Source organism: Chiloscyllium punctatum, chromosome 2 (genome assembly GCF_047496795.1).
Source record: "Chiloscyllium punctatum isolate Juve2018m chromosome 2, sChiPun1.3, whole genome shotgun sequence".
In the NCBI taxonomy this organism is placed as follows: Eukaryota; Metazoa; Chordata; class Chondrichthyes; order Orectolobiformes; family Hemiscylliidae; genus Chiloscyllium; species Chiloscyllium punctatum.
The window spans coordinates 130602058-130616094 of NC_092740.1; the positions used below are offsets into that span (position 1 = coordinate 130602058).

General features: G+C 41.4%; 1 protein-coding gene across 1 annotated transcript in view; it reads left to right on the forward strand.

The window, feature by feature from the left end:
* Positions 1–14037, forward strand: part of tek (TEK tyrosine kinase, endothelial) — a 121623-nt gene that overhangs the window by 88448 nt on the left and 19138 nt on the right. Inside the window, exons 14-16 of the mRNA XM_072589014.1 lie at positions 3286–3449; positions 5614–5827; positions 7113–7223. Coding sequence (XP_072445115.1) covers positions 3286–3449; positions 5614–5827; positions 7113–7223 — 489 coding nt within the window. The remainder of the gene's footprint in view (positions 1–3285; positions 3450–5613; positions 5828–7112; positions 7224–14037) is intronic.

Below are 14037 nucleotides of genomic sequence, written 5' to 3' on the forward strand. Positions count from 1 at the left end.
AGACATACTGGTTGGAAACCATAGATTCTGGAAGTATCAGAGGATTGAAAAATTGCCAATGTCTCACCTTTCTGATGAAGGGCTTATTCCCGAAACGTCGATTCTCCTGCTCCTCAGATGCTGCCTGAGCTGTTGTGCTTTTCCAGCACCACACTCTCGACTCTGGTCTCCAGCATCTGCAGTCCTCACTTTCTCCGAACGTCACACCTTTGTTTAGAAGAAAGGGAGTTAGACAAAATATAGATAACTGTAGGCCAGTCAGCTTAATGTCGATTTTGGGAAAATATTAAAGTCTTTTATAAAAAGGAGGTATTAGTAAAGAAACATAGACCTGTACAGTAAACATCTCATATCTCTAGAGACTTATAACCAGCATGACCTTCACAATTCCTGCAAATCCATTGGCAGGATGGACATATCAATGTGAATGTCTTATCTCAGGCTAATGCTCCCAGTATCAAGGCACTGGTCATGCGTTGACCAGCTGCAATGGGTGAGCCACATTGTCCACATGCCTGACACAAAACTCCCTAAGCAAATGCTCTCCTCCAAGCTCTACAGTGGTAAGTAATCACTCGGAGGATAGATAAAATGATAGAAAGACACTGTGAAAGCCTCCCTAAACAAATGCAACATCTCCTACCAATGTGGGAATCATTTGCCTTAGAAAATGTAAACTAGAGAAGAAGCATTCGTAAAGGCACCAACTACTTTGAGTATTACCGAATGCAGCATGTGGAGGCCATGTGCAAGCAGTGTAATGAGCACATAGAATCCAGGCCTTCCCATCCACCTGCCTCATCAAACATCATTGCCCCACCAGTGGCAGAGACTGCAACTCCAGGATTGGACCAATCAGCTGCTGAGAACCCTGCCTCCTTCCCAACCCCTGAGGGATTTGGGAGTCCTTGTGCATGGATCACAAAAAGCCATCATCCAGGTTCAGTGAATAATAGGGGAAGGCACCTGGAATGTTGGCCTTTACTTCAAATACAGTAAGGTATAAAAGTAGAAAGGTTTTGCTAAGACTGTGCAAGGCATTAGTCAAACCACAGATCGAATACTGTGAATAATTCTGGGGCCCTTATCCAAAGAAAGACATACTGACATTGTAGGCAGTTCAGTGAAGGTTCACTAAGTTAATATCAGGTATGGAAGAACTATCTTATGAGAGGGATGTCAAGTAGGTTGGGCCTACACTCATTGGAATTTAGAAGAATGAGAGGCTACCTTATTGAAACATACAAAGATTCTGGGAAGACATGACAGGGTAAATGCAGAAAGGTCATTTTCCCCTTGTGGGAGAATCAAGGACTAGTGGGCATAATCTCAAAATAAGGGATAGCACATTTAACACAGAGGAGGAATTACTTCTTTCAGAGAGTATTGACTCTGTAGAATTGTTTCCTGCAGAGGGCTGTTGAATGATCACATCTGAGATAGAGTTTTAATCAGATGGGGAATCAAGATTATGGGGAAAAGGCAGCAAAGTAGGGGTAAGGTTATCAGATCAGCCGTAATCTCATTCAGTGGCAGAGCAGACTGGATGGGCTGATGGCTACTTCTGCTCCTATGTCTTATGTTCCAAAATTTGTTCATCTGGTATTCTTGTACATGTGATTAAACCAATAATTATGCATGGTTATATCTGGGTCTTGACAGACACCGCTTGCTCAGGAAATATAACACATATAATTTTTTTTTTCAGTCACTCTTCAGAGGAACACTCTTGCAGCTTTAGAAACAGGAAACACAAATTAAACAGATTGTTTTGTAGCAAGCTTTCCTGAACTGTAAATATAAACTCCAAGCCTGAAAAACTGTGCAAGCAGAACAGCCATAAAATGCATTTGTAAAATAGTCAGATGTTTTCCCTGAAATACATTCAACTAACGGTTCTGGAACCATGTGATTTCTAAGAAATGCATTATTTCTTTCACAGAAGTTACAATGACTTTTCATTGACTATTTTGAAAAAAAAAGTAGGCATCTCCACAATCCTTCAAATTCAAGTGGCAAAATTATTAAATATGAAACATCTTCACAAATGAAATGTGATATTTGTCCATATCTTAACTGATACTTTAGCTTTATATGTATAAAATATTAACTTATCAGTTGCTTTGATTGAACTGATATCAGCTACTTTCTTTAGAAAATAAAATACATTTTTGATTAGGTTCAAATTAGCATGACCCTGCTGGCTGACAGATTTTAAGGAACTTTACCACTATCAATATTACCAAAAGTTGCATCTAAAACATATAACAAGTCAAAACATCTTTTTCCAAAGCAACTCTTGGTTCATAACTATTTCATGTTGACCATTAAATTGTGGAACATCTATAAATGGATTGACAGCAGATGTGACAGTTGCCATCAGTGCACTTAATACATTTGTGATATAATGTAATAAGTATTACTCCTAATGCTCATAGAGAGCTAAGTAATTGTGAATAGGTGATGCCTACTTTTCCATCCACTTAGATCACAGTGTTATTCTAACTTCCATTTTGTGGATCCTAAAGGGTAAACTAAGTTTAAAATGCTTGGACATCAAATTAAGCAATTAGTTGGTCCATTGTGGTTGAGAGAATATTCACCCTGACAAATCAGTATGGGGACAACCTGATACTAATATCCTAGTTTGAGATTGCTATTTATACATAGGAAATGACACTATATATACTAATCTACAGCTGGAACTTCATCCTGCAGCTTATGAGGTTATCATGCCTATTTATCCTTATACCAGATTTCAGGGCTGTGGAGATTTACAGAAATAATACCAAAGAAAGAACAAGTTATATTGGCAGAGTAGAGAAGCTGGGATTATTGTCTTCAGATCAAGAATGGTTAAGGGAAGATTTAATAAAGGCATTCAACGTCATGAAGAAATTTGATAGAGTGAATAATAAAGAAATGTTTCCAGTGGCAGGAGGGTTGATGACCAGAGGACACATATTTTAGGTAATTGGCAAAAGGTTCAAAAGGAGAAAGAAGGAAAGATCGTTCTTTTCCACAGCTGTTTCATATGATCTGGAATGGCTGTGGAAGCAAATTCTGTAAAATTTTTAAAAAGGAAATTGAATAAATACTTGGAAACATTTGCAGCACTGTGGGGAAAAAGAATAGGGTGGGTGAGACTAATTCCATAGCTTTTTTAAAGAGCCAGCACAAACACAATGGGCTGAATAGTCTCTTGGCATGCAAGTCTCTATGATCATCTGCATAAATGTAAAATCCCCCAAGGTGTATCTGAACATTGATGCTGTCCTTTTCCAGCTGTGTACTACAGGCGCCAACAAGAGGGGAGGCTGCTACTCTACGCCATTCTGGGATCAGCAGGAATGACCTGCCTAACTATCTTATTGGCCTTTTGCATTGTGCTTCACTTCAAGAGAAACAATTTCCAAAGGAAAATGGTGCAAGCTTTCCAAAACAGCTCGGTAGGATCATATGACTTAACATTGCTGGGTTAGCATTATAATTGCTCCAGTAATGCAGAGATTATGCCGTAGATTTTTTTCAATAATAAAATGTTGCAGTTTATACAAAGTTCAAGCTGGAATAATAACTCTTGGTATTCAGAATTAGTTTCAAATATTAATTTATGTTTACTGGATGTGATCAGCCAATTCTGCTAAAATTAAATGTTTTTGTTATTCAGTCATTCAGGATAAGAACAAGTGAAGGCCATTCAGCCACTAAAGCTTGTTTCAACATTCAATTAGATTATGGCTGATTATTTATCTGCCTTGGTTTCATAAACCCTTAATACCCTTAGTCCGAGCTCAAATGACTTTTTAAAATCAATGTCTCTTCTTGAAAATTTCTTGAGGCCTATTTTTTTAATTTTGAAAATTACTTTTTGGTTTTCTGGGACTCTTTTATTATTCATACAAATCAGTTATTAGATGATACAATCATGTATTAACATTACTTTCTGTATTTATGTTGACATTTGCAGCGTTTGGACTAACACTGAAATAGAATTAGAAAAACTCAACAATACCCACAACAATTACCAGCTCTCCATTAAACCTAAAACTGGGACACACCACGGAATGTGGTGTTTAGACTGAATATTTAAACTGGCACAAGTCAACGGATGTATGTTAACAACAAAAGTGCTTTTTCAAAATGACAGGCGCACATTTTCTACACACCAAAAGTCATTATCCTGAACACATGCCCAGACTAATGAGGTCATAGCTAATGCATTTCTCTTACATGTTCATAACCAAGCAGTTGCTATCCTATTTACTAGATTTCAGATCTCGATATTAGATTTCTGCTTTGTCTTTTACAAGTACAGTCGGTGCTGAACATATACAGTTTAAGCTAGAAATTCCACATTAGTTAATTTACAAGGAATTTATTACTTCATGATTTCAGTTTTGTTGAATTCTGGTGATGCTTTGATGACAACTTTAACACTGTTCTCTCTCCTTAGCAGAAAGTACCTTTGCCCCGATACCTCTGTTGTAGTCACCTTCTCAGTTCCCATTCCACTTGCAACCTTCCTCTCCCTCCCAAAGCCTCCTTTTCAGCCACCTTGTACCCCCAACAATCTTTCAGCCACCTCCTCTACCCATTCTGCCCTCTAACTTCCTGACAGATCCTTCCCAGACCTGGCAGATGAAAGTTCTGGATCTGGTAAAAGGCTCTCCAAGCCTCAGCAAAAGGCCACCAACCATTCCTGCACCCCTAACAGGTGATCGCCACATCAGAAGGCTATGACTTTTAACTCCTGCACTTCCTCTACTGATTGCTTACTCTTCCAATCACAGGCTGCTTTTCTCTCTCGCATTTGCTGTAGGAAACATTGGAGAGCACTTGTTTGTGATTTGAGGAGCAATTCTTCACTAATTTTGTCAATTCCATTTATCGAACCAATCTTCTCCAGTTGGACTCTTCCCAATTGAATTTTCTTGGGAACTTTGCACACTTTCAAGAGCATATTCCCACCTTACCCCTCTCCAAATATTTTGAACACTGCCCTTACCTAATAAAAATCTATGTATCTTGATGCATAAATTTTTAATTGATCCTCAGCCTCAACAGCTTCTCGGAGAAATGAGAAGATTTACACTGTTTTGTGTGAAGAAGCATTCCTGAGATCACACTCCCATTGCTTGCAAAATTAGATGGCATCAGATGACAAGAGTAGATAGCGAGTTCCCCCTGCTCTCACACCAGGAAATTCACTATTACACCTCCCCTTCATTCCTCAAAAGGATCTTCCTGCAGCTCATTGCACTTCACATTACTATCAAGGGTCTCCCTCCCCACAGTGGTGATGGATAATGGTTAATGGCCCTCAGTTTGAACTAATTGAGTCAGATCTCTGTAGGCCCATGACCAAGAGCATTACATTCCCTCATTATTTCTGCTGATGCTGCAGTCAATCCACACCACAACACTGTACAGCATTGTGCTTCATTTTGCTCCAGTACAGACAGCATGAACTTAATACAAGCAACTGGGCTGACGCCCTTCTGGATCTTAATTCCAAGACCATATCCTGTATGACTTTACATAACTTTAATCATACTAAGTGTTTTTTGCCTTGCAGATTAACTATTAACCTGCCTTTTCTTTCCTTTGAAGAGAGAGGAACCTATTATTCAGTTTAATTCAGGGACTCTCACTCTGACCAGGAAACCAAAGCCTCAGTTGCGAATGCCAATCGTTTACCCTGTCCTCCACTGGGATGATATAAAATTTGAAGATATTATTGGTGAAGGAAATTTTGGACAAGTCTTAAAGGCTCGAATCAAGAAGGATGGACACAAAATGAATGCTGCCATTAAAAGAATGAAAGGTAAAAGCCATTCATTAAATAGGAAGATTGAAACAAAAAGGGGGCAAATCCAACCTGGCCATTAACCATTGTATTGGTTTACTCTCAATCAGTAAAGTGATGGAAGGTGTCATGAACAGCGCTATCAAGCAGCACCTGCTCAGTAATAACTTGCTCAATAAAACCCAGTTTGGGTTCCACCATGGCCACTCAGCTCCTGATCTCATTACAGCCTAGGTTCAGACACGGATAAAAGAACTGAATTCAGCCCCTGGAGACAGTTCCACAATTTCCATTTGCTCCCCAGATTCTTCTGACTTGGAAATATATCACTGTTCCTTCAATATTGCTGGGTTTAAAATCCTAGAACTCCCTCCCTCATTGCCCATTGGCTGTACATACACTGAATGGATTGCAGCAGTTCAAGAAGGGAGCTCACCTCCACTTTCTCAAAGGCAACTAGGGAAAGGCAATAAATACTGGCCAACCAGCATCACCCACATCGCATCTGTGAATAAATATATGTGTATCCCTGTTTTTTTTTAAATGGAGAGATTAATCTTCAATTGAAGTCTTGGATAATCCTGGACAACTGACATATCTGTTTTCAATTCATATCTCTGAAAGAAATCAGTCCAAATCAATCCACTCTTTGAGTTGACATTTGCTACCTTTTCAGGATCAAGGAGCAGGTTAACTAACCTTGAATTGCCATTCATTTTTCAAAACAGAATTTAATTAAACTCAACACAAACTGACATCAGATTTGTGTGCAAGGTTAATCAAAAAGTTTCAAAAAGTCAGTACATCTTTAATTTTTTTCATTCATCTTTGTGTGTAAATATTTTGACTCCTCCCCATCACTAATGTTTGCCAACCTACAACCTTCTGAAATTGCTGCATTTCTCCACCAGTTCTCGCACATCTCCAATATTCTTTGCAGCACTGTTGGCAACCATGTTGTCAACTAACTGGGCCCATTGTTCTGGAATTCCCTCCCTAAACCTCTCCATCTCTGAGTTGCTTGTTAAACCCTGCTGTTTGATCAAGCCATTGGTCACCTGGCCTAATAATCTCTCTGTCTACCTTGGTGTCACTTTTATTTGATAATTTCCCTTGTGAAACATCTCGGGACATTTTATTACATTTAAGCTGCCATTTATTGTTGGTGCACAAAACAGTGTGGAAATGGTATAAAATTTAAATATTTGTTCATTCTTAGCACTTACAACTGGAGGTTAAAAAGTAACTGATGTTATTAGCACTAATTTTGCCATAGCCTTAACTGTGATTCTTACATTTATAGAATATGCATCCAAAGATGATCACCGAGACTTTGCTGGAGAATTGGAAGTTCTCTGCAGACTTGGACATCACCCAAATATAATTAACCTGCTGGGAGCTTGCGAACACAGAGGTACAGGTTCATCATAATCTTCTCTCTCATTCTGTGATATTGATCATAAATAGGATGGAAATACACCACAGACTCAAAGTCACCACTATTCAATCTGTCTAACACTGTTTCAGACTATTTCTTTGGAGGAATATTAATTTTACAGAACGTTTCTTATTATTAGTAAGGTTATATATCCCTAAATGCCAGGCTGTGTTATTTACGAACATACTGCACCTCTAACATACTCCAACATTCAATAAGATTGTGGGTGATATAGTTGTTTGTTCTTCTCCACATTTCTGGCTAATCCTGATAATCATTTACTCCTTGTTAGAGAAAAAGATATATTTACCTTTACTTTAAAAGTATGCAATAACTAAGTGTCTCGCACTTTCTGAAGAAGAGAGTTCCAAAGACACTCCATGCTCTCAGGAAAAGAAATGTTAAATGTACTTGAAATGGGAGACCCCTTTGTTTTTAAACTATGCCCCCTAATTTCTTCCAGAAGCTAAAACATTCTTTCAGCATCCAATCTGTCAAATTCCAACAGGATTTTATTATTCAAGAAGATTGTAGAACATGCTTTCAAAAATTTGGATTAAACCAACAACTATCTGAGTAGACATTTCATTTAACATCTTGGGATGAAGTCCATCTTCGATAATAGTGTTTTTTGTACCTTTTCTTGATGATTGTAATTGTTTTAAGTTTCTCCCTAATAGAGTCATAGAGAGTCATAGAGTCATAGAGATGTACAGCATGGAAACAGACCCTTCGGTCCAACCCGTCCATGCTGACCAGATATCCCAACCCAATCTAGTCCCACCTGCCATCACCCGGCCCATATCCCTCCAAACCCTTCCTATTCCTAAAACCATCCAATTACACTTTGCTCCAATTCATCCATGCCGACCAGATATCCTAAATTAATCTAGTCCCATTTGCCAACACTTGATCCATATCTCCCTAAACGCTTTCTATTCAGCTACCTATCCAGATGCCTTTTAAATGTTGTAATATACCAACCTCCACCACTTCCTCTGGCAGCTTATTCTATACATACACCACCCTCTGCATGAAAATGTTGCCCCTTGGGTCCCTCCTAAATCTTTTCCCACTCACCCTGAACCTATGCCCTATAGTTCTGGACTCCCCCAATCCAGGGAAAAGACCTTGACTATTTGCCCTATCCATGTCCCTCATGATTTTATGATCACTTTACTTGAATCTTAGACTGTGAACAAAGATGCAAAATGTTTGTACAATTCACCTGCCATTTCATTATTTTCCATTGTTAAATCCCCAGACTTGCTCTTTAGAGGATCTACAGAGGAACCTCGATTATCCGAACAAGATGGGCGGGCACTATTTCGTTCAGATAATTGATTATTTGGTTAGTTGATTCAATGCCTCTCCTCTGGGGCTTGGAGTTTTCTGAAGTTTCCTTTGTCCTCGCTCTGCTTGCCTTGCTCCCTCTCTCTATCTCAGGGTTTGTTTCTGAGCAGACATACCCTTGTGTATAAGAAACCTACAGTACTGCTGAAGCCTCCCACCCCCTCTTCCCACCCCTAACCCCCCCCCCTCCCAAAACCACCATCCGTTCAATGGGATTGATGCAGCGAGCACTTACTAAGTCCACTCCCCATTTAGGAGACGAGGCAGCAGTACATCGCGCGAATGCCCCCCGCACGCCCTTCCGCCCCCACCCTCAACCCACCCCTTGTCCGTGCCCCTGTCTGCCCGTCCACCCCTCCAACCCGTCCAATACCGCCATCCCGTCGGCCCCCGACCACGCTTCCAAACACCCCAACCCCACACCCTGTCCGCCCCTCCCACCGTTCACCCCCCAACACCATCCAACACTGCCACCCCGTTGGCCCCCACACCACCCCGCACACCCCCATCTGTGTCCTGTCCCCCAGTTTGCCCTCCTCCAAACCACGGCCCTCGTCCGCCTCCACACTCCCAACCCCATCCAACAATGTCCCCCGTCTGCCCTGCCCCCACCTGCTGGCCACGCTACTCACCCCCCGTGAGGCCCCGTCCACCCCTGCCAGGCCCCCCAATCCCATCCAACCGCAACCCCATCCGCCACAACCCCTGACCCCGTCTGCACCTCCAACTCCCACCCACACCCTCCCAAACTCTGCCCCCCTCTGGGGCAGATGGACTGGACACCAAGACTACGATTGCTGCTGCCTTTGGGGGGTGTCTCAAAATAGCGCGCACACACACACAACGTTTTACTGCAATTTTTTAACAGGTTCCACCTTTGCCCTGTACAGGACAATGCTGGAGAGATTATGTGTGGAAGGAGGGTTCAGGGTACATCCCTGTGTAGAACTCCAGGGAAAGTGTGGGGAGAGAGAGGGAGGGTGGTCAGTCATTTGGAGACGGTGCCTGGGCTCCCATCGATGTCTCCTATTTCACCGAATGTGCAAACAAGCTGCACAAAGAGAAAGCTTGACAGAAATCAAAGCAGCTGATGAATTCAGCTTTCGACTTCTTATGAAAGACCTCCATGTAGCACCTCAGAGTATGACCAATGGACTCCAGCTGCATTTACCCATCATCCGTAGACATTTGGGTCCAGCATTTGCCAACCACTCTTTACCATCATATTGTCTCTCTGGTACACTTGCATCTTGCTCGCACAACACAGACTTGCATTGCAGGGTACATTGGCATAAAACAGTGAAAAGCTGCAGCAGGGGCACCTTGCTTATACAACAGATATCTCTGCTCAAGGGTTGGAGCAAGCTGCATCTCAGAGATGCTCACTTAGCACCAACCTGCATGCTTACAGCATCCAAGACTTGCCTTGCCTGTTAGTGTGTTGATGTTTCAGCCAGAGCCAAGGGCTATCAGTTCTGCCACATTGATGGAGAGACAGCACAAGTATTTTCAGAGATGGGAGCAAGGATGGTAATGTTGAGGGGAGGGGCAGATCCAGGAATAAGATGGCTAAGTGGGGCAGCATTGAAGGACCTGGTCGGCTCTGGGAAGGGTCTGTTGAAGGCAGTAACCATCACCTTGGCCTCCACAAAGGGAGCAAAAAGGGACAGAGTGGGCCTCATTAAGGTGTCATTTCAGGGCTCAGGGACATGGAGTCAAAGTTCATTGGGGGAGATGGATAGAAATAGGCTGTCAGGATAATGTGAGGCAAAAGGAGACATAAAGGCTTAGGAGGACGGTACCTGATGACAAGGCATTTCCTCATTCTAATGTCATTCACTGTGAGTTGCATTCACTGCCTTCACTTGCTGTTCTTTAGATATGAAGTGCTACTAGGAAATGGCTATGACAGAATCCAAGGTGGGTGCAGTTAGTGTCAGTTTGATGGGCAAAAACACAGAATCCATGTTTGCTGGATGCTAAAATGTTGAACAAACAACTATATTAGACAAAATAAGGCCGATGAACTTAGGACATGGTTGGAAACATGGGACTGAGATATCGTAACTAGTACAGAAACATAGCTCAGGCAGGGACAAGACTAGCAGTTTAATATTCTGGGTTATAGATGTTGTAAGGAGGATAGAAAGGGCCAAGATAGAGGAGGAGTGGTGTTTTTGTTTAAGGATAACACTTTAGTTGGACTGAGGGAGGATGTTCCAGTGAAGTCATATGAGTGAAATTGAGAAATAAGAAAGGGATGATGACCTTCTTGGAATTGAGCTATAGCCCCCCAGTAGTCAGCGAGAAATTAAGAATCAAATATGTAAGGAGATCTCAGATAACTGTAAGAATAAGAGAGTTGTAATAGTAGTGGATTTCAACTTTCTAAAAATAGACCGGGACTGCCATAGTGTTAGGGGCTTGGATGGAAAGGGATTTGTTACGTGAGTAGAAGAAATTTTCTTATTCAATATATGGATGCACTTACTAGAAAAAGAGCAAAGCTTAATCTTCTCTTGGGAAATAAGGCAGTACAAGTGATTGAGATGTCAATAGGGGAACAGTTTGGAGCAAATGATCATAATTCTATTTGTTCAAAATAATTAGACCTTTTAGGCCTGATCTAAAAGTTAAAGTCCTAAACTGTAGTAAGGCCAATTTTGATGGTATTAGACAGGAACTTTTAAAAGTCAATTGAGGGAGGATATTCGCAGGTACAGGGATGGTTGGGAAGTGGAAGGCTTTTAAAAATGATGTAATGAGAGTCCAGAGACAGTGTGTTTGTGCAAAGGAATAGGCTGCTATGTGTAGAGAATTTGAATGAGTAAAGAAATTGAGACTCTGCTCAAGAAAAAGAGGGAGGCACAGGTTAGGTATAAACCATTGGGATCAAGTGAATTCCCAGAGGGGTATAGGGGCAATAGATGCATACCTAAATGGGAGAGTACTGAGATACAGGTGACTAGACAAGATGGGATTGAGGTGCATAAGGAGGAGGTGTTAGCAATTCTGCAAAGTGTAAAAATATTTAAGTCCCCTGGGCCAGATGGGATTTATCCTTGTATTCTCTGGGAAGCCAGGGAAGAGATTGCCGAGCCTTTGGCTTTGATCTTTCTGTCGTCATTGTCTACAAGAACAGTGCCAGAAGACTGGAAAATATTAAATGTTGTTCTCTTGTTCAAGAAGGGGGATAGAGACAACCCTGGAAATTATAGACCTGTGAGTCTTACTTCGGTTGTGAGTAAAGTGTTGAAGAGGGTTGTAAGAGGTAGGATTTCTAATCATCTAGAGAGGGATAAGTTGACTAGGGATAGCCTATACGGTTTAGTGAAGGGTAGGTCATGCTTCACAAACTTTATTGAGTTCTTTGAGAAGGTGACCGAATTGGTGGATGAGGGTAAAGCAGTTGATAAGCTGTATATGGATTTCAGGAAGACATTTGATAAGGTCTCCCATGGGAGGCTATTGCACAACATACAAATGCATGGAAATGAGGGTGATTTAGCGGTTTGAATCAGAAATTGGCTAGCTGAAAGAAGATAGAGGGTGGTAGTTAATGGGAAATATTTATCCTGACGTTCAGTTACTAGTGGGGTACTGCAAAGATCTGTTTTGGGTCTGCTGTTGTTTGTCATTTTTATAAATGAACTGGATGAGGGCATAGAAGGATGGGTTAGTAAATTTGCGGATGATACTAAGGTCAGTAGAGTTGTAGATAGTGTCGAAGAATGTTGTAGGTTACAGAGAGACATAGATAAGCTGCAGAGCTGGGGTGAGAGGTGGTAAATGGAGTTTAATGTGGAAAAGCATGAGGTGATTCACTTTGGAAGGAGTAACAGGAATGCAGTTCACTGAGCTAATGGTAAGATTCTTGGTAGTGTAGATGAGCAGAGAGATCTCAGTGTCCATATACATAAATCCTTGAAAATTGCCACCCAGGTTGATGGGGTTGTTAAGAAGGCATATGATGTGTTAGCTTTTATTGGTAGAGGGATTGACTTTCAAAACCTTGAGATCATGCTGCAGCTGCACAAAACTCTGGTGCGGCCACATTTGGAATATTGCGTACTGTTTTGGTCACCGCATTTTCAGAAGGATGTAGAAGCTTTGGAAAGGGCTCAGAGGAGAGTTACTAGGATGTTGCCTGGTATGGAGGGAAGGTCTTATGAGGAAAGGCTGAAGGACCTGAGGCTGTTTTTGTTAGAGAGAAGAAGGCTGAGAGGTGACTTAATTGAGACATATAAGATAATCAGAGGGTTAGAAGGGTTGGACAGTGACAGCCTATTTCCTTGGAGGGCAATGGCTAGAATGAGGGGACATAGCTTTAAATTGAGGGGTGATGGATATGGGACACATGTCAGAGGTAGTTTCTTTACTCAGTAGTAGGGTGTGAAATGCCCTGCCTGTAACAGTAGTAGACTCACCAACTTTAAGGGCATTTAAATGGTCATTGGATAGACATATGGAATAGTATAGGTTAGATGGGCTATTCAGCCCTCAGGTTGGCGCAACATTGAGGGCTGAAGGGCCTGTACTGGCTGTAATGTTCTATGTTCTATGAGGGAAATCAGGAGGGTAAAAAGAGGACATGAAATAGCTTTGGCAAATAGGGTTAAGAAGAATACAAAGGGATTCTACAAGTAAGGGCAATTCTACGGTAAGGGCAAAAGAATAATTAGAGAGAGAATAGGATGAAGAGCTAATGCTCAAAACGTCCATTCTCCTGCCCCTCAGATGCTGCCTGACTGGCTGTGCTTTAACCGCACCACACTTTTTGAGTCTGATCTCCAGCATCTGCAGTCCTCACTTTCTCCTAGAAAATATGCCCCTTAAAGATTAAGAAGGCCATCTACGTGTGGAACCACTGGAGATGGGTGAGATACTAAAGGGATATTTTGTGTCAGTTTTTACTGTGGAGAAAGACATAGAAGCTAGGGAAATTGGGGAAATAAATAGTAATCCCTTGTAAAATGTCCATATTACAAAAGAGGACATGCTTAAGGTCTTAAAATGCATGAAGGTGGATAAATCCCTTGGACCTGATCAGGTGTATTCCAGAACCTTTTGGGAAGCTAGGGAAGAGATTACTGGATCTGTTTCTGAGATATTTGTATTATCAATAGCCACAGGTGTGATACTAGAAGACTGGAGGGTGGCTGATGTGGTGCCATTATTTAAAAGTGGTAAGGAAATGCCAGGGAACTGTAGACTGTTGAGCCTGATGTCAATGGTAGGTTAGTTGTTGGAAGATATTCTGAGAGATAGAATTTACATGCACTTGGAAAGGCAAGGACAGATTAAGGATAGTCAATATGGCTTTGTGCGTGGGGAATTGTCTCTCTCTAACTTGATTGCGATTTTTAAGAGGTGATAACAAAGGTTGATGAAGGCAAAGAGGTGGACATTGCTTATATAGACTTCAGCAAGGAGTTCA